The following is a 24589-nucleotide window of genomic DNA, read 5'->3' as shown; positions in this document are numbered from 1 at the left end:
TGCCCTTGAGCAAGGCACTTAACCCTAATTGCTCCTGTAAGTCGCTCTGGATAAGAGCGTCTGCTAAATGACTAATTATTATTATTATTATTATTATTATTATTATTATTATTATTATTATTAATGAGCGATCGTGACGGGATAGAGAGCAGCTGTTGCTTCGTGAGGTATCTCTACCTGAAAATACATGATCTAAGTGATTGATAGTTGGTTTTCAGCAGTCATAAAAGTATGCCTTTTTACTTTGAAAACCGTGATTATATAAATAAATAAAAATCTAACCAAAACCGAACCGACCTCAAAAAGCACTAATCGCTCAGCACTAAGTAAAGGAACATTACTTCATGAGGCAATCAAAAGAAGAAATAGAGATCTAGCTAAATTGGTAAATGTAGCAACTTTAAGTGAATATAGACAAATTGGGTAATAGATCCAGTATGACTTGGTGGTTTTACCTGTAGTTAGCAGTATGACTTGTGTTTTACCTGTAGTTAGCAGTATGACTTGTGGTTGTACCTGTAGCTACCAGTATGCCAGCCAAATAGAAAAAGTAGCCAACCAGGGAGTTCTAGGCTGGGTGGGTCCGGAGGAAGAAATTGCTCTAATTTGAACGAGCTCTAATTTGGTGGCCTCTGGTACATTCTAATGCCTTGATCCCAACTGAAATATACAGCTAAATTATTGAATAATTTCACAACTTTAGTTGTGGTATTGATAGAAAGACTTGACTTTGCAATTAAAATGACTGAAAATGTATGATTTCAGTGTGTTAGTTTCTGATATCGTCTAGGACTATATGATCAGGACTATTTTCTAAGTAAGATAACCTTTTTTTAACATTAAACCTCTTATCTTGAGATGCAGTAAACTGTAAATATGACTTGTAAGATATGAATTGCCACAATGATGTTTGTTCTTCAAATTCTGTATTTTATTGGCTCTGCTGCTGTGGACACTTAAAGCCAGTTTATGCTTGATCTGAAAATGTGGTCGGAGGCTCCGTATGGAGGGTGTGACGTAATTGCGGAGCCTCCAGAGGCATGCAGAGGCCATCATTTCAAATGTTGCTACATGAGACCGAAAAGAGGTGCTTGGTCATATATCACTCCTAGATATAGGACAGACACTTTAAAACCTTATTGATTTTTTGGGGAACTGTTTACATTTATGAATGTGTTATTCAATGCATTTCTAAGGAATATAGTAATAAAGGCCAAATTACATATTTTATCAATTGTTTCTAAACATATTTTGGTGTGATCACCTTAACGAAGTGGAAAAAGTAGCCAGCAGAGCAATGAGTCTGTTATCGTCTATTTAGCCGAAGGACAGCGCTTACGGAAAACACTGGTATGACTTGTGGTTGTACTTGTAGCTAGCAGTGTGACTTGTGGTTTTACCTGTAGCTGGGAGTGATGGAGATGTTGAACCCTCCGTAGCCGTAGAGGAAGGCAGGGTGAGAGCCGTCCAACTTCAGGCCCTTCTTATGGACGATAAACATGGGGATCTCAGTGCCATCCTTACTGGGGTAGAATACCTGGAGACACAAATACACACTGAGTGCAGAAAACATGCTCTTTCCATGACAGACTGACCAGGTGAATCCAGGTGAAAGCTATGATCCCTTATTGATGTCACTTGTTAAATCCACTTCAATCAGTGTAGATGAAGGGTAGGAGAAAGGTAAAATAAGGATTTTTAAGCTTTGAGACATGGATTGTTATTGTGTGCCATTCAGAGGGTGAATGGGCAGTTTGAGGGTGTCAAGAACTGCAACGCTGCTGGGTTTTTCACGCTCAACAGTTTCCCGTGCGTATCAAGAATGGTCAACCCCCCCAAAGGACATCCAGCTAACTTGACACAACTGTGGGAAGCATTGGAGTCAACATGGGCCAGCATCCCTGTGGAATGCTTTCAACACCTTGTAGTCCATGCCTCGACATATTGAGGCTGTTCTGAGGGCAAAATGGGGTGCAACTCAATATTGGGTGTTCCTAATGTTTAGTACACTCCGTATTTACACAGAGGTTTGTTGAAGTGACAAAACACACACATCGAATCAGTCAATTCTGGTGATTTGTGTTAGTATAGAAAAGCATGAAGTAAATAAAATAAAGAACACACCCTTTAGGTGAGGTGCTAACTAACAGAAAATACACTACGCATATGAAAAAGTTACAATCATCTCACCTTCCTGTGGATAGATTTGACCAACGTTTAATCTTTAGCCGAAATGTTGGTCAAATAAATCCACAGCAAGGAGAGATGAGTGTGTGACTTTCTTTTTAATTTGTACAGTATGGAAAAGCATACCATCCTTTGAAAGGTCATCATGTACATGTAATATTGTAGCTATCTCACCTGAGTGGTCTGGTAGTCAGAGGGGTCAAAGCCCTTGACGGTGACCTCCCGGAACACGTGGGGCTGCAGGGGCTCCTTGGTCAGGTCACAGTGATAGATGATGGCTGGACGAAAGAGAGCGGGGGACAGGTCATTTTTAATTTTTCAATTCCGTATATTTGTAGAAATTCCACAAGTCTGAATTACATTCGTACATTACAAGAGACAAGAGAGAGGAAAGGGGTGAAATAGTAGAAAGTGTGTTTGTGTGTGTGTGTGTGTGTATCTGGCAAGAGGAAAGAGGTGAAGTAGTAGAACATCTGTATGCATGTGTATCGGTCTCTAACTCAGAATGTGTGTAATATGATAGCCTACGTCGTGAGAGGAAGGAGGTGAAGTAGTAGAAGATCTCAGAGTCCCTCTTGCATCTGCTGAAGCCCACCACAGAATGTGTGTGTGTGTATATTTTTGTCTGTGTGTCTGATTCACTGGTGGCACCAACTTTTTCAGCATATGGTTTGGTCGCACCAATTTTGCGCCGCTGCACAGTGATAATGTCCTGAACTGTGTCCCATAATGTACCTGGATTCCTTCCGAACCAGGCTAAAAATCTTTATAAATAAATAAAACCTTTACGCAATCTGAAAAAGGGTGTTATTGTTAACGATTCTGAACAGTCACTACAGTTGTAGTGCCCTTATAAAAGCAGTTTTATCTTTTGGTAAATTCAGATTTCCTGGTGATGTTTTTCCAGGTTTCTGAGTTTCTTTCAGGTTTTCACTCTCAAAATCACACTTTTCTTTATAGAAAAACTACAAATATTGGATGTACGAAGTCCACAACAACGCTTAACCCTCTAGAGTCTAGGCCCTGTCTAAACCGGGGGAGGGGGGGCTTCTAAGCTAACATATGGAATTGTTATAAGATGGAAGTTTGTTCTAAAGTGTCTGTCCTATATCTGAGAGATATAATTTCCAGTATATATTTGTTTGTACATGTATTTATCCCCTTATTTTAGGCACTAAACCATCTCCATATATACAGTGCATTCGAACCCCTTGACTTTTCCCACATTTTGTTACGTTACAGCCTTATTCTAAAATAGATTATTAAATTCCCCATAATGACTAAATGAAAACAGGTTTTTAGAAATGTTTGCTAATTTATAAAAAATAAATAACAGAAATACCTTATTTGCATAAGTATTCAGACCTTTTGCTATGAGACTCGAAATTGAGCTCAGGTGCAACCTGTTTCCATTGATCATCCTTGAGATGTTTTTACAACTTGATTTGAGTACACCTGTTGTAAATTCAACTGATTGGACATGATTTGGAAAGGCACACAGCAGTCTATATAAAGGTCCCACAGTTGACAGTGCATGTCAGAGCAAAAAACAAACCATGAGGTTGAAGGAATTGTCTGTAGAGCTCAGAGACAAAGTTGTGTCGAGGCACAGATCTGGGGAAGGGTACCAAAACCTTTATGCAGCATTGGAGGTTCCAAAGAACACAGTGGCCTCCATCATTCTTAAATGGAAGACGTTTGGAAACACCAAGACTCTTCCTAGAGCTGGCCGCCCATCCAAACTGAGCAATCGGGGGAGAAGGGCCTTGGTCAGGGAGGTGCCCAAGAACCCGATGGTCACTCTGACAGAGCTCTGTAGAGATGGGAGATCCTTCCAGAAGGACAACCATCTCTGCAGCACTACACCAATCAGGCCTTTATGTTAGAGTGGCCACACGGAAGCCACTCCTCAGTAAAGGGCACATGATAGCACGCTTGGAGTTTGCCAAAAGGCACCTAAAGGACACTGACCATGAGAAACAAGATTCTCTGGTCTGATGAAACCAAGATTGAACTCTTTGGCCTGAATGCCAAGCGTCACGTCTGGAGGAAACCTGGCACCAACTCTACGGTGAAGCATGGTGGTGGCAGCATCATGCTGTGGGGATGTTTTTCAGTGGCAGGGACTGTGAGACTAGTCACGAACGAGGGAAAAATGAACGTAGCAAAGTACAGAGAGACCCTTGATGAAAACCTGCTCGAGAGCGCTCGTGACCTCAGACTGGGGCGAAGGTTCACCTTCCAACAGGAAAACGACCCTAAGCACACAGCCAAGACAATGCAGGGGTGGCTTAGGGAAAGTCTCTGAATGTCTTGAGTGGCCCAGCCAGAGCCCGGACTTGAACATCTCTGGAGAGACCTGAAAATAGCTGTGAAGCAATGCTCCCCATCCAACCTGACAGAGCTTGAGAGGATCTGCAGAGAAGAATGGGAGAAACTCCCCAAATACAGGTGTGCCAAGCTTGTGGCATCATACCCAAGAACTCGAGACTGTAGTCTCTGCCAAAGATGCTTCAACAAAGTACTGAGTAAAGGGTCTGAATACTTATGAATAATGTGATATAAAAAAAATATATATATATATATATACATACATACACACACACACACACACACACACACACAGTGGGGAGAACAAGTATTTGATACACTGCCGATTTTGCAGGTTTTCCTACTTACAAAGCATGTAGAGGTCTGTAATGTTTATCATAGGTACACTTCAACTGTGAGAGACGGAATCTAAAACAAAAATCCAGAAAATCACATTGTATGATTTTTAAGTAATTAATTTGCATTTTATTGCATGACATAAGTATTTGATCACCTACCAACCAGTAAGAATTCCGGCTCTCACAGACCTGTTCATTTTTCTTTAAGAAGCCCTCCTGTTCTCCACTCATTACCTGTATTAACTGCACCTGTTTGAACTCATTACCTGTATAAAAGACACCTGTCCACACACTCAATCAAACAGACTCCAACCTCTCCACAATGGCCAAGACCATAGAGCTGTGTAAGGACATCAGGGATAAAATTGTAGACCTGCACAAAGCTGGGATGGGCTACAGGACAATAGGCAAGCAGCTTGCTGAGAAGGCAACAACTGTTGGCGCATTTATTAGAAAATGGAAGAAGTTCAAGATGACGGTCAATCACCCTCGGTCTGGGGCTCCATGCAAGATCTCACCTCGTGGGGCATCAGCCCAGAACTACACGGCAGGACCTGGTCAATGACCTGAAGAGAGCTGGGACCACAGTCTCAAAGAAAACCATTAGTAACACACTACGCCGTCATGAATTAAAATCCTGCAGCGCACGCAAGGTCCCCCTGCTCAAGCCAGCGCATGTCCAGGCCCGTCTGAAGTTTGCCAATGACCATCTGGATGATCCAGAGGAGGAATGGGAGAAGGTCATGTGGTCTGATGAGACAAAAATAGAGCTTTTGGTCTAAACTCCACTCGCCGTGTTTGGAGGAAGAAGAAGGATGAGTACAACCCCAAGAACACCATCCCAACCGTGAGGCATGGAGGTGGAAACATCATTCTTTGGGGATGCTTTTCCGCAAAGGGGACAGGACGACTGCACCGTATTGAGGGGAGGATGGATGGGGCCATGTATCGCGAGATCTTGGCCAACAACCTCCTTCCCTCAGTAAGAGCATTGAAGATGGGTCGTGGCTGGGTCTTCCAGCATGACAACGACCCGAAACACACAGCCAGGGCAACTAAGGAGTGGCTCCGTAAGAAGCATCTCAAGGTCCTGGAGTGACCTAGCCAGTCTCCAGACCTGAACCCAATAGAAAATCTTTGGAGGGAGCTGAAAGTCCGTATTGCCCAGCGACAGCCCCGAAACCTGAAGGATCTGGAGAAGGTCTGTATGGAGGAGTGGGCCAAAATCCCTGCTGCAGTATGTGCAAACCTGGTCAAGACCTACAGGAAACGTATGATCTCTGTAATTGCAAACAAAAGGTTTCTGTACCAAATATTTAGTTCTGCTTTTCTGATGTATCAAATACTTATGTCATGCAATAAAATGCAAATGAATTACTTAAAAATCATACAATGTGATTTTCTGGATTTTTGTTTTTAGATTCCGTCGCTCACAGTTGAAGTGTACCTATGATAAAAATTACAGACCTCTACATGCTTTGTAAGTAGGAAAACCTGCAAAATCGGCAGTGTATCAAATACTTGTTCTCCCCACTGTGTGTGTGTGTATATATATATACACACACTGCTCAAAAAAATTAAGGGAACACTTAAACAACACAATGTAACTCCAAGTCAATCACACTTCTGTGAAATCAAACTGTCCACTTAGGAAGCAACACTGATTGACAATACATTTCACATGCTGTTGTGCAAATGGAATAGACAACAGGTGGAAATTATAGGCAATTAGCAAGACACCCCCAATAAAGGACTTGTTTTGCAGGTGACCACAGACCACTTCTCAGTTCCTATGCTTTCTGGCTGATGTTTTGGTCACATTTGAATGCTGGCGGTGCTTTCACTCTAGTGGTAGCATGAGACGGCGTCTACAAACCACACAAGTGGCTCAGATAGTGCAGCTCATCCAGGATGGCACATCAATGCGAGCTGTGGCAAGAAGGTTTGCTGTGTCTGTCAGCGTAGTGTTCAGAGCATGGAGGTGCTACCAGGAGACAGGCCAGTACATCAGGAGACTTGGAGGAGGCCGTAGGAGGGCAACAACCCAGCAGCAGGACTGCTACCTCTGCCTTTGTGCAAGGAGGAGCAGGAGGAGCACTGCCAGAGCCCTGTAAAATGACCTCCAGCAGGCCACAAATGTGCATGTGTCTGCTCAAACGGTCAGAAACAGACTCCATGAGGGTGGTATGAGGGCCCGACGTCCACAGGTGGGGGTTGTGCTTACAGCCCAACACCGTGCAGGACGTTTGGCATTTGCCAGAGAACATCAAGATTGGCAAATTCGCCACTGGCGCCCTGTGCTCTTCACAGATGAAAGCAGGTTCACACTGAGCACGTGAGAGTCTGGAGACGCCGTGGAGAACGTTCTGCTGCCTGCAACATCCTCCAGCATGATCGGTTTGGCGGTGGGTCAGTCATGGTGTGGCTGGCATTTCTTTGGGGGGCCGCACAGCCCTCCATGTGCTCGCCAGAGGTAGCCTGACTGCCATTAGGTACCGAGATGAGATCCTCAGACCCCTTGTGAGACCATATGCTGGTGCGGTTGGCCCTGGGTTCCTCCTAATGCAAGACAATGCTAGACCTCATGTGGCTGGAGTGTGTCAGCAGTTCCTGCAAGAGGAAGGCATTGATGCTATGGACCGCCCGTTCCCCAGACCTGAATCCAATTGAGCACATCTGGGACATCATGTCTCGCTTCATCCAGCAACGCCACGTTGCACCACAGACTGTCCAGGAGTTGGCGGATGCTTTAGTCCAGGTCTGGGAGGAGATCCCTCAGGAGACCATCCACCACCTCATCAGGAGCATGCCCAGGCGTTGTAGGGAGGTCATACAGGCACGTGGAGGCCACACACACTACTGAGCCTCATTTTGACTTGTTTTAAGGACATTACATCAAAGTTGGATCAGCCTGTGGTGTGGTTTTCCACTTTAATTTTGAGGGTGACTCCAAATCCAGACCTCCATGGGTTGATACATTTGATTTCCATTGATAATTTGTGTCATTTTGTTGTCAGCACATTCAACTATGTAAAGAAAAAAGTATTTAATAAGATTATTTCATTCATTCAGATCTAGGATGTGTTATTTTAGTGTTCCCTTTATTTTTTTGAGCAATATATATATATATACACACACACACACACACACATATATATATACACACACTTGCAAAAAATCTAAAAACCAGTTTTTGTTTTGTCATTATGGGGTATTGTGTGTAGATTGATGAGGGGAAAAAAAACATTTAATCAATTTTAAATTAAAGCTGTTAACAAAATGTGGAATAAGTGAAGTGGTCTGAATAATTTCCGAATGCACCGTAGTTCCATTCATGCAAAAGGGAGAAAACCATTGTGTTGGTGACTTTCAGCTTTCAATAGAGTGGTCATAATAGTTTTATAGGCTAAACCGTTTGGACGCTACAGACGTTTTTGTGAGAAGACTGATTTTCCCGGGATGTCTCATGGTCTGACAAACACCGCTCTCTCTCTGCCACCTTTCACCGCAGATGCGGAAGGGCGATATCGGCGGATGCGATGGATTGAGACGCAGCCCGTGCAAAAAAACACATACAGTGGCTTGCGAAAGTATTCATCCCCCTTGGCATTTTTCCTATTTTGTTGCCTTACAACCTGGAATTAAAATTGATTTTTTGGGGGTTTGTATCATTTGATTTACACAACGTGCCTATCACTTTGAATATGCAAAAAAAAAATGTTTTGTGTGAAACAAACAAAAAATAAGACAAAAAAACAGAAAACTTGAGTGTGCATAACTATTCACCCCCCTCCCCCCCGCAATTACAGCTGCAAGTCTCTTGGGGTAGGTCTCTATAAGCTTGGCACATCTAGCCACTGGGATTTGAAGTATTTCAAGTTGGATGGGTTCCGCTGGTGTACAGCAATCTTTAAGTCATACCACATATTCTCAATTGGATTGAGGTCTGGGCTTTGACTAGGCCATTCCAAGACATTTCAATGTTTCCCCTTAAACCACTCGAGTGTTGCTTTAGCAGTATGCTTAGGGTCATTGTCCTTCTGGAAGGTGAACCTCCGTCCCAGTCTCATATCTCTGGAAGACTGAAACAGGTTTCCCTCAAGAATTTCCCTGTATTTAGCGCCATCCATCATTCCTTCAATTCTGACCAGTTTCCCAGTCCCTGCCGATGAAAAACATCCCCACAGCATGATGGTGCCACCACCATGCTTCACTGTGGGGATGGTGTCCTCGGGGTGATGAGAGCTGTTGGGTTTGCGCCAGACATTGCGTTTTTCTTAATGGCCAAAAAGCTCAATTTTATCTCATCTGACCAGAGTACCTTTTTCCATATGTTTGGGGAGTCTCCCACATGGCTTTTGGCAAACACCAAACGTGGTTGCTTATTTTTTTCATTAAGCAATGGCTTTTTTCTGGCCACTCTCCCGTAAAGCCCAGCTCTGTGGAGAGTACGGCTTAAAGTGGTCCTATGGACAGATACTCCAATCTCCGCTGTGGAGCTTTGCAGCTCCTTCAGGGTTATCTTTGGTCTCTGTTGCCTCCGATTAATGCCCTCCTTGCCTGGTCCGTGAGTTTTGGTGGGCGGCCCTCTCTTGGAAGGTTTGTTGTGGTGCCATATTCTTTCCATTTTTTAATAATGGATTTAGAAAATGGTGCTCCGAGGGATGTTCAAAGTTCGATATTTTTATATATCCCAACCCTCATCTGTACTTCTCCACAATTTTGTCCCTGACCTGTTTGGAGCGCTCCTTGGTCTTCATTTGATGAACATAAAAAAAAAAATGTTTGTTCATGGTGCCGCTTGCTAGGTGGTGCCCCTTGCTTAGTGGTGTTGCAGACTCTGGGGCCTTTCAGAACAGGTGTATATATACTGAGATCATGTGACAGATCACGTGACACTTAAATAAAGTCCACCTGTGTGCAATCGAACTAATTATGTGACTTCTGAAGGTAATTGGTTGCACCAGATCTTATTAGGGGCTTCATAGCAAAGGGGGTGAATACATATGCACACACCACTTTTCCGTTATTAATTTTTTAGAATTTTTTGAAACAAATCTTTTTGTCATTTCCAATTTGGACTATTTTGTGTATGTCCATTAAATGAAATCCAAATAAAAATCCATTTAAATTACAGGTTGTAATGCAACAAAATAGGAAAACCGCCAAGGGGTATGAATACTTTTGCAAGGCACTGAATATCTAGCTTAAACAGACGGACTTTGATGGGGATGTTAATTATTATGTTAATTCGATTTCCATGGGGGTGCGGCTATTGTAGGCCAAGGATTAAACCACATCAGGAGAGCACTTTTAAGTACTGGGAACAATCAAAACATTTTTGGGCAGGAGGGTCCTTTATTCAATTGTACACCTAAGCAAGAACACGTTGTGTTAGGCTAGCGGTGTTTTTGTACTGTACAGTGTAAGCTACATGTGATGGCAGAGTTGGAAAAACAAATGCCCTGTCATTGATGCGAATGATATCATTCTGCCAGGTAGGCCTACTCTTTAGTCAACATTTAATTGAGAAGGTTTTTTGGGAAAGCCTTTAGAAATGTTCATTCAAACAGAGCATGATGACAATTGCGCATCGCAAAGATTCAACCAAGACTTCTGAACAAACTTTTTAAATAGGCTACCTGGTCTGCATATCCATTGTTGCATACCCTTTGCTGTTTGAATAAATCTTGATAATGAAAAAAAGCACATTGTGAACCAAAAACTAACATGAACAAAAACTTTTTTTTTTTTCCACTGGCACCCTAGCGACCAATTAAGAATCGGTGTCGCACTGCCAAGTCAAAAGGTCGCAAATGTGAGTGCTTGGGTCACAGTTTTGAGCCCTGGTTTATGATAGCCTACCTGGCGAGAGGAAGGAGGTGAAGTAGTAGAAGATCTCAGAGTCCCTCTTGCGTCCGGTGAAGCCCACAACAGAGCCCACGTCCAGGGGGAAGGTCCTGAGCTCCTCCCCCGAGCTCAGACGGTACATCTTAAGGACGTTCTTTACATCGTGCAGGAAACACACGAACAGGAGGCTGGAGTAGGTACAGGTGGCAAACACTGGAGGGAGATGGAGGGAATGGGAGAGAGAGAGAGAGCGCATGAAGAAGGGTAAGTCAAACAATCGAAAAGTTTAAAAACCATGATCATGTGGATAACAGAGTACTCCTAGACAGTATATGGCAGTTATTTACCGAGGACCTGATCAAAACCAATAGACTGGCTGTCTGGTTCTGGTAGTGCTCCAGTCCTCCCGGTCATAATTAGCAACAGAGGACATGGAAAGCATACTATGTCCCGTAGTGCGGTTAATGTAAGTAACCTAATTTATGTTCCTTTAACTCATCTGAATACTTCGGTCAATCAGGCAGGTATCCATGTCAATATTGGTTTATTAAATGTAAGATCTCTAAATAATAAGTCATTCATATGCAATGATTTTATTATTTCCATGACATTGACAGTGTTTTCCACAAATAGAAAAAGTAGCCAGCCTGGCTCCCCCCGGCATTTTGTTGTTGCAGAACAAGCACTATTTTGGTGGCCTCTGGTACATTCAAATGCTAGATTGTATTTTAAGGAAATAACACTGATTACACTTTCGCTTTTACAGTGTTAGTTTCATCAGCTGTTGTACAATATGATATAAAACACTGGAAAAACTTAATTGACTGCACTGGGCCTTCAGGCATTTTCTCAGCTATCTGCAATACAGGTATGAAAAAAAAAAGCAGGTGTTAAACATGGGCTTTGCTACACAGAAAGCAGCAGTTGACTACTCTTATTGTCAACCTGTTCATTAAAATCAGTAGACCTACATCAATATCTTTGAAAATACCATATAAGTATCATTAGCTTTTAAAACAATTAATCATTTTTTATTGTATTATATTTTGGACCAGAGTGAGGCTCTCGCTCCACCAGCCTACATATTGTTCCTGCAGTGAGGAGGATTCACCATCATAATCAAATGTTTTCATAATTTATGTGCAGATAATTGGCAAAAAGCCTACAGCTCTCTTACCGATGCAATTCGGTAGGCTACGGACGAGTCACTCACTTTAAAATCACTGTCTGGCAAGTCCTGACGGACTTCATATCGAAAATAAAAATGAGATCTTTAGTTTACTTGTCCCGATGCGATACCATGGACATATAACTACGTTGTATGATTTATGAATGGAAAGGATATGAGATCGACTTTATTCAGTCAGTCCAACGTTAACTTTTCTCACTGGCCCTCGGTCCTGGGGCCCCCCCTGGATGCACGTTTTGGTTTTTGCCCTAGCACTACACAGGTGAATCAAAACATCAAAGCTTGCTGATGAGTTGGTTATTTGAATCAGCTATGTAGTGCTAGGGCAAAAAACAAAACGTGCACCAGGACCGAGTTTGGGAAGCCCTGGGTTAGCTAACTAACTAGCTAGCACACAGGGTCACATACAGTGGGGGGAAAAAAGTATTTAGTCAGCCACCAATTGTGCAAGTTCTCCCACTTAAAAAGATATGAGAGGCCTGTAATTTTCATCATAGGTACACGTCAACTATGACAGACAAATTGAGATTTTTTTTCCAGAAAGTCACATTGTAGGATTTTTAATGAATTTATTTGCAAATTATGGTGTAAAATAAGTATTTGGTCACCTACAAACAGGCAAGATTTCTGGCTCTCACAGACCTGTAACTTCTTCTTTAAGAGGCTCCTCTGTCCTCCACTCGTTACCTGTATTAATGGCACCTGTTTGAACTTGTTATCAGTATAAAAGACACCTGTCCACAACCTCAAACAGTCACACTCCAAACTCCAATATGGCCAAGACCAAAGAGCTGTCAAAGGACACCAGAAACAAAATTGTAGACCTGCACCAGGCTGGGAAGACTGAATCTGCAATAGGTAAGCAGCTTGGTTTGAAGAAATCAACTGTGGGAGCAATTATTAGGAAATGGAAGACATACAAGACCACTGATAACCTCCCTCGATCTGGGGCTCCACGCAAGATCTCACCCCGTGGGGTCAAAATGATCACAAGAACGGTGAGCAAAAATCACAGAACCACACGGGGGGACCTAGTGAATGACCTGCAGAGAGCTGGGACCAAAGTAACAAAGCCTACCATCAGTAACACACTACGCCGCCAGGGATTCAAATCCTGCAGTGTCAGACGTGTCCCCCTGCTTAAGCCAGTACATGTCCAGGCCCGTCTGAAGTTTGCTAGAGTGCATTTGGATGATCCAGAAGAGGATTGGGAGAATGTCATATGGTCAGATGAAACCAAAATATAACTTTTTGGTAAAAACTCAACTCGTCGTGTTTGGAGGACAAAGAATGCCGAGTTGCATCCAAAGAACACCATACCTACTGTGAAGCATGGGGGTGGAGACATCATGCTTTGGGGCTGTTTTTCTGCAAAGGGACCAGGACGACTGATCCGTGTAAAGGAAAGAATGAATAGGGCCATGTATCGTGAGATTTTGAGTGAAAACCTCCTTCCATCAGCAAGGGCATGGAAGATGAAACGTGGCTGGGTCTTTCAGCATGACAATGATCCCAAACACACCGCCCGGCAACGAAGGAGTGGCTTCGTAAGAAGCATTTCAAGGTCCTGGAGTGGCCTAGCCAGTCTCCAGATCTCAACCCCATAGAAAATCTTTGGAGTGAGTTGAAAGTCCGTGTTGCCCAGCGACAGCCCCAAAACATCACTGCTCTAGAGGAGATCTGCATGGAGGAATGGGCCAAAATACCAGCAACAGTGTGTGAAAACCTTGTGAAGACTTACAGAAAATGTTTGACCTGTGTCATTGCCAACAAAGGGTATATAACAAAGTACTGAGAAACTTTTGTTATTGACCAAATACTTATTTTCCACCATAATTTGCAAATAAATTCATAAAAAATCCTACAATGTGATTTTCTGAAAATTACAGGCCTCTCTCATCTTTTTAAGTGGGAGAACTTGCACAATTGGTGGCTGACTAATTACTTTTTTCCCCCACTGTAGTGTTGCCCCTGCCTCCTGTGTACCGGACTAGCTGTCTAAGCTAGCACACAGTGTCCTTCGCTCCCGCCTGCCGAACACCTGCCTTTGCCGTCCTTAACAGAACTGCGGAAAAACAGACCAACAGACGGGGACGAAGGACACGGTCTACGGCTAGCTAGCTACCGTTGTCACTCCTGCCCCTTCTTCTGTGGGGTTTATCGGCTTCTGGAATCCAACGTTATTGTGCATTAATGCCACCTACTGTACTCGATTTCGACTCATCGTTTCCACATTATATGGGACGTGCAAATTTATGCTCCCTCCCTCCGTGTAAAGAATTTTGACAGCGACCACAGCAGACTCAACACACACAGGTACCAAGAGGTGGGACACACAACGGACTGTCAAACCAGCAGTGTTCCCTGTCATCGCTCACTTTGTGACTGACAGGCGCCTGTCCTATCAATAGGTCGCTAGAAGATGCATAACGTTCATTCTAGCGGGAGAGGGCTCGGCAGACTTTTCTGACTAGCGAATTGAAAAGTAGCCTAGTTAATTTAAGTGGAAAAAGTATCCAGCTGAAAATGAGTCTGTAATCAGCTGTATAGTCGACAGCTAGCGCTAGTGGAAAAACACGGCATTGATATTTTCATGCTTGCTGAAACCTGGCTTAAAACATACGTCATTGGCTTAAACCCAATGATTTTAGTTCTCTAAATGAACCTACCCCTCCATCCTTCTCTTATCTACAGAAACCCAAGCCGTCTGGCCGTGGTGGTAGGGTAGCCGTCATTCATAGAGACAAGTATATATGTAGCGCTGTGTCATGTGGCAAATTTTCCTCAATTGAGAGCCTTGTCCTTTGCTTGAACAAGAAACAGCCTCCTAAACCTAATAGTTTGTTCATTGCAGAATTATCTGACCTGCTACCTTTGGTTACACCTAAATATGACAGGGTTATTGTTCTTGGAGATCGAAACAATGTGTTGCCAAAATAATGCACTAGCTGGGGAGTTTCTTAACTTGTGCTACATGCCACAGGGCCTACACACAAAGGCCATACTCTTGATCTCGTGCTGTCTTATGTTCTGAATATTGATAACTTGGAAACTATTGATGTGTGTCTGACCACCGTAGTATTGTTTTTAAACTGCTATCTCCTCCTCCTAAAAATGTGTGTCCCAACTCGCATCATTAACTCCACAACTGTTAGTAAATTTACAACCGCTTTTTTATCCTCTACTAGGGCTGTGGCAGTCATATAATTTTGTCAGCCGGTTATTGTCATGTAAAAGACTGCCGGTCTCACAGTAATTGACCGTTAATTAACAAAGTCTAATAAATCAATTGAATATACACCATCACAATAAATCGTAATGTATTTTAGGCAGGTCTAAAGAAACATTATGATATAAAGAAAATGCATTTCAGAAGAACAGAATATGAGTTAGCCTTCAATATGTTGTTATCTGGCTATGCCATAGGCGTAGGCTTATTAATTTAGCAGACATGATATGCGTATAAATCCCATTCCATTATTTTATATTACAGTGAGGGGAAAAAAGTATTTGATCCCCTGCTGATTTTGTATGTTTGCCCACTGACAAAGAAATGATCAGCCTATACTTTTAATGGTAGGTTTATTTGAACAGTGAGAGACAGAATAACAACAAAAAATCCAGAAAAACGCATGTCAAAAATGTTATAAATGTATTAGCATTTTAATGAGGGAAATAAGTATGACCCCCTCTCAATCAGAAAAATTTCTGGCTCCCAGGTGTCTTGTATACAGGTAATGAGCTGAGATTAGGAGCACACTCTTAAAGGGAGTGCTCCTAATCTCAGTTTACCTGTATAAAAGACACCTGTCCACAGAAGCAATCAATCAATCAGATTCCAAACTCTCCACCATGGCCAAGGCCAAAGTGCTCTCCAAGGATGTCAGGGACAAGATTGTAGAGCTACACAAGGCTGGAATGGGCTAAAAGACCATCGCCAAGCAGCTTGGTGAGAAGGTGACAACAGTTGGTGCGATTATTCGCAAATGGAAGAAACACAAAATTACTGTCAATCTCCCTCGGCCTGGGGCTCCATGCAAGATATCACCTCGTGGAGTTGCAATGGTCATGAGAACGGTGAGGAATCAACCCAGAACTACACGGGAGGATCTTGTCAATGATCTCAAGGCAGCTGGGACCATAGAAAATAATTGGTAACACACTACGCCGTGAAGGACTGAAATGATTTAGAGGAGTTGAATGATTCAGAGGAGAACTGGGTGAAAGTGTTGTGGTCAGATGAGACCAAAATCGAGCTCTTTGGCATCAACTCAACTCGCTGTGTTTGGAGGAGGAGGAATGCTGCCTATGACCCCAAGAACACCATCCCCACCGTCAAACATGGAGGTGGAAACATTATGCTTTGGGGGTGTTTTTCTGCTAAGGGGACAGGACAACTTCACCACATCAAAGGGACGATGGACAGGGCCATGTACCGTCAAATCTTGGGTGAGAACCTCCTTCCCTCAGCCAGGGCATTGAAAATGGGTCGTGGATGGGTATTCCAGCATGACAATGACCCAAAACACACGGCCAAGGCAACAAAGGAGTGGCTCAAGAAGAAGCACATTAAGGTCCTGGAGTGGCCTAGCCAGTCTCCAGAACTTAATCCCATAGAAAATATGTGGAGGGAGCTGAAGGTTCGAGTTGCCGAACGTCAGCCTCGAAACCTTAATGACTTGGAGAAGATCTGCAAAGAGGAGTGGAACAAAATCCCTCCTGAGATGTGTGCAAACCTGGTGGCAACTACAAGAAACGTCTGACCTCTGATTGCCAACAAGGGTTTTTCCACCAAGTACTAAGTCATGTTTTACAGAGGGGTCAAATACTTATTTCCCTTATTAAAATGCAAATCAATTGATAACATTTTTGACATGCGTTTTTCTGGATTTTTTTGTTGTTAGTCTCTCACTGTTCAAATAAACCTACCATTAAAATTATAGACTGATCATTTCTTTGTCAGTTGGCAAACGTACAAAATCAGCAGGGGATCAAATACTTTTTTCCCTCACTGTAGATATTTTATAGTAAGAAAAGGATATTTTAACTAAGCTTAATAAAATAGAAAGGATATTTTGCCCATTCCAGAGCGACTTCGCGCACATATGAAGTGGCTATGTTGAGCATAAATATGTTAATTTGAAACGGGTCCTATACGCTAGATTTAGAGTTATTTGGCAACTTTAGTTGTGAATGATACAAACCTTAGAAATCAAAACATATGGGCTGTATGATGAGACTACATACTATATTTGAGAAAGTCGCCAAAAAAGCTTGCCCTCTGTTCCTTGCCCCTCAGGCTGCACACGCTGTTCTCTCATCAAGTGATCATATTTTCATCTATCAGACTATTCTCAATTTAATATTGTCTTTACTAACATGGAAAACACCTTGATAGGAAATATGGCGGACTGAAGATGGCGGTGCAGAATGCCTTGTGAATGCCTCGTGAAAAAGCGTAGAAATTAATCTCCCTAAAACTGACAAAATAATAGTACTTTTACGCTGATCTGCTCACTCGTGGGCAACAACATCAAAACTGGATAATAACTCAAGACAACTTGTAAGGCTAGAGCATTTTATAGACGAACACTACCAACGCAGTCAAAACAAAAACATGGTGGAGGGTAAACACGGAAAGAATGGAGAACTAACCTCTAAAAAATATGATAAGAGACTGACTGACATGGATGACCTATTTTCACCACCCTGTACGGTAAGCGTGGAAACCGAACTGCTAAAATCTATAAATTAGGCGTACTTGAGTTAGTCTGTAAAGATATACATGAGATGAAGGTGAGCCTTGAAATGAGTGATGAGAAAGCTGTGACACTGGAAAAAGAAACTAAAAAGCTGAAGGGTACAGTCAATGTTATCAAAGCTGATGTTAATCAACTTAAAAAAAGAGAGAACAAGTTGTTGAGTGAATCCCTACTCAATATACACGAACATCTGGTGCTTACTGGAAATAAAGAAGATGAAGGTAAAGATCCAGAGAGAGGGGGAAATAATTCATGGTTAAAGCACTGCAGATCCCAGGAATGTTTAAACGTGTATTTTTCCATATATAGACACACTTAAGGTGTTTTAATAAAATCAACTATATGCATTGAACTTGTCTGATGATTTAAGCTTACGGTTTGATGAAATAAGACAAATGACTCAAGAGGGATCCAGCGATCTAGATAACCAGAAGAAAAAAAAACTTAACCTGACCCAACCATTCTCCTCCTGCTGCCTTTCGCAGATTCTGCCATTACTCGGCAACCTTTCTCATGTGAAATACCAATTTATCTTACCATTTCTACCGATCTGCCTGCCAGTTATGGTTTTCATAGGCACATTTTCGTGGAACAGTTTCATTTCATTTATAAAAACGTCTTCATATCTCAAAATCATTGTCATGTGGTTAATCAAAATTCGATTTAAATCTAAATGAAAATTATACAAACCTAAAAACTTCTACTGCCAACTATGTAAAAATAGCCTAAATAAAGCCAACAAATTTAAAAACATTGCAGCCTGCAAGTAGAAAATATCCAGATTTATTTTCTTCCTATAAACCACATTGGCTACACATGGCCTGTCTGCAATGAACTTGAAACATTGTATCAACTATTAACTTGGGTCCAGCCCGAAGCTTGTGCTAGCGAACTTGCAACATTGTATAAAATATTCTGGCCCCTCAGTTTCCTGCACCAGTGAGCTCGGGACAGACACAGCTGTAGGCCATTTGCACAAGGGATAAGAAGCAGTGCTTGACTTTGACAGAAGCTCACCGGAGCAGAGTACTGGCACCTCAATTTCTACTGCTTGAGCTCCTGTTCCTCTTATAGAATATTAGCTCAAAAGTATTGTGGAGCTCCTGCACCTAAATATAAACAGTACCAGCACCCAAAATGAGTACCATAACCTATTTCAGTCCAAGTCAAGTAATCAGGCAGGCCGATTTTATCAAATTTCCACTGGATCAGAGCATTACATTTTTCCTATCACGCCGAGTGGTTATCGAAAGGGAGAGAGTTGGAAAGATTTTTCAAATACATTGAGGAACTATTGTCATTCTCAACGGATGTAAAAACAGACTTTGTTTGCTTGCTGTTTGAGGTGAAGAAAACATTACTTTGAGAAGCTAAACCGCTCATTAGTGGTGATGCGTTAAGCCAATCAGAAATACTATCAGATCCCCAAATGGGCACATTTACAGTGCATTCGGAAAATATTCAGACCCCTTGACTTTTTTCACATTTTGATGCAGCCTTATTCTAAAATTGATTAAAATTGTTTTTTTCCTCAATCTACAGACAATACCCCATAAAGACGAAGCAAAAACAGGTTTTTATAAATCTTTGCAAATTTATTACAAATAAAAAAACGGAAATATCACATTTATATAAGTATTCAGACCCTTTACCCAGTACTTTGTTGAAGCACCTTTGGCAGCGATTACAGCCTCGAGTCTTCTTGGGTATGATGCCTCAAGCTTGGCACACCTGTATTTGGGGAGTTTCTCCCATTCTTCTCTGCAGATCCTCTCAAGTGCTGTCAGGATGGATGGGGAGCGTCGCTGCACAGCTACATTTCGGGTCTCTCCAGAGATGTTCGATCAGGTTTAAATCCGGGCTTTGGCTGGGCCACTCAAGGACATTGAGATTTGTCCCTAAGCTACTCCTGCGTTGTCTTGGCTGTGTGCTTAATGTCGTTGTTCTGTTGGAAGGTGAACCTTCGCCCCAGTCTGAGGGCCTGAGCACTCTGTAGCAGGTTTTCATCAAGGATCTCTCTGTACTTTGCGCAGTTAATCTTTCCCTCGATCCTGACTAGTCTCCCAGTCCCTGTCGCTGAAAAACATCCCCACAGCATGATGCTGCCACCACCATGCTACACCGTAGGGATGGTATTGACCAGGTGATGAGCGGTGCCTGGTTTCCTCCAGACGTGACGCATGGCATTCAGGCCAAAGAGTTCAATCCTTGTTTCATCAGACTAGAGAACCTTGTTTCTCATGGGCTGAGAGTTCTTTAGGTGCCTTTTTTAAAATTTTATTTTTGTACCCCTTTTTCGTGATATCCAATTGGTAGGTAGTCTTGTCCCATCGCTGCAACTCCTGTACGGACTCGGGAGAGGCGAAAGGCGAGAGCCATGCACCCTCCGAAACACGACCCTGCCAATCCGCACTGCTTCTTGACACACTGCCCGCTTAACCCGGAAGTCAGCCGGAGGAAACACTGTACAACTGGCGACCGGAGTCAGCGTGCATTCGCCCGGCCCACCACAAGGAGTCGCTAGAGCGCGATGGGACAAGGACATCCCTGCCAACCAAACTCTCCCCTAACCCGGACGACGCTGGGCCAATTGCGCGCCGCCTCATGGGTCTCCCGGTCGCGGCCGGCTGCGACACAGCCTGGTGATCGAACCTGGATCTGTAGTGACGCCTCAAGCACTGCGATGCAGTGCCTTAGACCGCTGCACCACTCGGGGGGCACCCTTTAGGTGCCTTTTGGCAAACTCCAAGTGTGCGGTCATGTGCCTTTTACTGAGGAGTGGCTTCCGTCTGGCCACTCTACCATAAAGGGCTGATTGGTGGAGTGCTGCAGAGATGGTTGTCCTTATGGAAGGTTCTCCCATTTCCATAGAGAAATTCTGGAGCTCTGTCAGAGTGCCATCGAGTTCTTGGTCACCTCCCTGACCAAGGCCCTTCTCACCCGATTGCTCACTTTGGCCGGACGGCCAGCTCTAGGAAGAGTCTTGGTGGTTCCAAGCTTCTTCCATTTAAGAATGACGGAGGCCACTGTGTTCTTGGGGACCTTCAATGCTGCAGAGGTTTTTTGGTACCCTTCCCCAGGTCTTTTCCTTGACGCGATCCTGTCTCGGAGCTATACAGACAATTCCTTCGACCTCATGGCTTGGTTTTTGCACTGTCAATAGTGGGACCTCATATAGACAGGTGTGTGCCTTTCCAAATCATGTCCAATCAATTGAATTTACCACAGGTGGACTCCAATCAAGTTGTAGAAACATCAAGGATGATCAATGGAAACAGGATGCACCTGACCTCAATTTCGAGTCTGATAGCAAATGTCTGAATACTTATGTAGATAAGGTATCGGTTTTTATTTTTAATACATTTGCAAAAATTTCTAAAAACTTCTTTTCGCTTTGACATTGTGATATTGTGTGTAGATTGATGTCGGAAAATTTGTATTTAATCCATTTTAGAATAAGGCTGTAACTTAAACTGTGGATAAAGTCAAGGGGTCTGAATACTTTCCGAATGAACTGCATCTATAATCACCTTTAGGCCATACAAATTCAATTAAATGTTTAACGGATTCTGAAAAACATACAAAAATTCCAGTAAAGAGATACACAACTTCCTCTCGGTTTATGGCTGAACAATACCTCTTTAAGCGACCCAAAGAGGCTAAAATATCTTGATTAGGTTGCCTTTTAAAGATCACTTGTTGGGAGCAGCATGCAGTGGGTGGAAATGACTTTTTCCACTTTAGTTGATATTTTTGTCTAGCTCCTGTATAAAGTGTACATATAATGCGCGTAAAACTCTCTTTTCATTCTGTCTGTGACCTACCGATGACGTCCTTGTCGTGCTGGGGAATAAGCTCCTTCCAGTTGGCCTGGGCGGGCTGAGCGAAGTTGATGTTGATGAGGCGGTAGCGCGGGGCCTCCAGGTTGGTCTTGAAGGTGAAAACCGTGCCCTCGTTGGTCACGTACTCGTACTCCGCATCAAAGTTGTCTATCAGCTTCACCCACGGCAACAGGCCTGGAGGGGAGAGAGAGATAAAGGGGATACAATGAGTGATGTAATGCGTTGCACACAGAGGGCCAATCAAAACATCTGCTTATGTGTGGATTTTGTCTATTTTACCAGGTTTCCCATTGAGCTCAAAATAAAAAAAGGCTGGACCAAGTGATTTTATTTCTATGGCCAAGATGGCAAAACTTGTTTGTAGGTGACCAAATACTTATGATCTCTGTAATTGCAAACAAAGGTTTCTGTACCAAATATTAAGTTCTGCTTTTCTGATGTATCAAGTACTTATGTCATGCAATAAAATGCAAATGAATTACTTAAAAATCATACGTGATTTTCTGGATTTTTGTTTTAGATTCTGTCTCTCACAGTTGAAGTGTACCTACAGTGGGGGAAAAAAAGTATTTAGTCAGCCACCAATTGTGCAAGTTCTCCCACTTAAAAAGATGAAAGAGGCCTGTAATTTTCATCATAGGTCCACGTCAACTATGACAGACAAATTGAGATTTTTTTCCTCCAGAAAATCACATTGTAGGATTTTTAATGAATTTATTTGCAAATTATGGTGGAAAATAAGTATTTGGTCACCTACAAACAAGCAAGATTTCTGGCTCTCACAGACCTGTAACTTCTTCTTTAAGAGGCTCCTCTGTCCTCCACTCGTTACCTGTATTAATGGCACCTGTTTGAACTTGTTATCAGTATAAAAGACACCTGTCTACAACCTCAAACAGTCACACTCCAAACTCCACTATGGCCAAGACCAAAGAGCTGTCAAAGGACACCAGAAACAAAATTGTAGACCTGCACCAGGCTGGGAAGACTGAATCTGCAATAGGTAAGCAGCTTGGTTTGAAGAAATCAACTGTGGGAGCAATTATTAGGAAATGGAAGACATACAAGACCACTGATAATCTCCCCTCGATCTGGGGCTCCACGCAAGATCTCACCCCGTGGGGTCAAAATGATCACAAGAACGGTGAGCAAAAATCCCAGAACCACACAGGGGGACCTAGTGAATGACCTGCAGAGAGCTGGGACCAAAGTAACAAAGCCTACCATCAGTAACACACTACGCCGCCAGGGACTCAAATCCTGCAAAGCCAGTACATGTCCAGGCCCGTCTGAAGTTTGCTAGAGTGCATTTGGATGATTCAGAAGAGGATTGGGAGAATGTCATATGGTCAGAAGAAACCAAAATAGAACTTTTTGGTAAAAACTCAACTCGTCGTGTTTGGAGGACAAAGAATGCTGAGTTGCCTCCAAATAACACCATACCTACTGTGAAGCATGGGGGTGGAAACATCATGCTTTGGAGCTGTTTTTCTGCAAAGGGACCAGGACGACTGATCCGTGTAAAGGAAAGAATGAATGGGGCCATGTATCGTGAGATTTTGAGTGAAAACCTCCTTCCATCAGCAAGGGCATTGAAGATTAAACGTGGCTGGGTCTTTCAGCATGACAATGATCCCAAACACACCGCCCGGGCAACGAAGGAGTGGCTTCGTAAGAAGCATTTCAAGGTCCTGGAGTGGCCTAGCCAGTCTCCAGATCTCAACCCCATAGAAAATCTTTGGAGGGAGTTGAAAGTCTGTGTTGCCCAGCGACAGCCCCAAAAATTCACTGCTCTAGAGGAGATCTGCATGGAGGAATGGGCCAAAATACTAGCAACAGTGTGTGAAAACCTTGTGAAGACTTACAGAAAACGTTTGACCTGTGTCATTGCCAACAAAGGGTAAATAACAAAGTATTGAGAAACTTTTGTTATTGACCAAATACTTATTTTCCACCATAATTTGCAAATAAATTCATTAAAAATCCTACAATGTGATTTTTGGATTTTTTTTTCTCATTTTGTCTGTCATAGTTGACATGTACCTATGATGAAAATTACAGGCCTCTCTCATCTTTTTAAGTGGGAGAACTTACACAATTGGTGGCTGACTAAATACTTTTTTTCCCCACTGTATGATAAAAATTACAGACCTCTACAAGCTTTGTAAGTAGGAAAACCTGCAAAATCGGCAGTGTATCAAATACTTGTTCTCCCCACTGTATGCACCAAATGAGAAAGCACATGATATATTTGTATCTCCATAAAACAGCTCTGTTTGCGGGCACAGCTCCACGAGGGGCTTAGCCACCTCAGTTGAAACTTGTGCCACATGTTTTAGTTTTATGTCCCTATATAAAAAAGTTTAAATGATTGAGTGACAGGTTGGCGCGAAATCTTTATCGCCGCTGCGCTGGATCAGCGCTGTGAGATGTGTGTGTTTGCATGTAGGGGGGCTACGGAAAGCCACTGGGTGGTTAGGTATGACTCCTTTGGGTTTCCATAAAAAGCGGGAAAAATAGCTGCACATCTTTGGTAGGCTCCGTGAATAACGTGATACGCCTCCACCTGTAACAGGCCTATTTGATTTTGATTAATAAGGTCAAGTTCAGTTTAAGCTGCTTCACTCAACTCTGCCTCTCGCCCCACCACTCCAGAGTTTAGTTAGCTTCTTAGCTAGCTGTAAAAGGCATTAAGTGTTATTTGCCTATATCTGCCACGATGGATATCAGAAATCAAACCAAAGAGGCTGCCGCCAAGCCCAGCAATGATGCTGCTGCCCGAGCTCCAGCTAGCTCCGCGTGAAGAGCCTACCCCCCCCTTCCACAAGTGCCACCAGGATAATGGCTCCACAGCACCCTCCACCTCAGACTGTTCTTGACGATCTTGGAAGAGAGGAGCCAGCCCAGGTTAGCCTACCATAGCCACAGGTTCTGTCCAAAAACGTTAATTTAATAGCAACTGGTTCATAGGAAGAGAGTGGCTGGAATACTCGGTTACTGCAGATGCGGCATTTTGATTCCTATGTCAAAAGTTCTGTATTGTGTCCAACGCTAACGCAGCTAAGGCCTTCACCCAAGGTCGGTATTCTA

General features: G+C 42.9%; 1 protein-coding gene across 1 annotated transcript in view; it reads right to left on the bottom strand.

Annotated features, from left to right (window-relative positions):
• LOC121549123 (prolyl endopeptidase) overlaps positions 1 to 24589 on the bottom strand; it is a 44185-nt gene that overhangs the window by 5940 nt on the left and 13656 nt on the right. The window contains exons 8-11 of the mRNA XM_041860977.2: positions 21482 to 21673; positions 10722 to 10919; positions 2362 to 2465; positions 1401 to 1537 (exon numbers count right to left, since the gene is read on the bottom strand). Of these exons, the coding sequence (XP_041716911.1) occupies positions 1401 to 1537; positions 2362 to 2465; positions 10722 to 10919; positions 21482 to 21673 (631 nt within the window). The remainder of the gene's footprint in view (positions 1 to 1400; positions 1538 to 2361; positions 2466 to 10721; positions 10920 to 21481; positions 21674 to 24589) is intronic.

The sequence above is a fragment of the Coregonus clupeaformis genome, chromosome 33, assembly GCF_020615455.1.
Source record: "Coregonus clupeaformis isolate EN_2021a chromosome 33, ASM2061545v1, whole genome shotgun sequence".
Lineage (NCBI taxonomy): Eukaryota > Metazoa > Chordata > Actinopteri > Salmoniformes > Salmonidae > Coregonus > Coregonus clupeaformis.
Note: the sequence above shows the minus strand (reverse complement) of the source record. Positions and strands in the feature narration are given on the sequence as shown.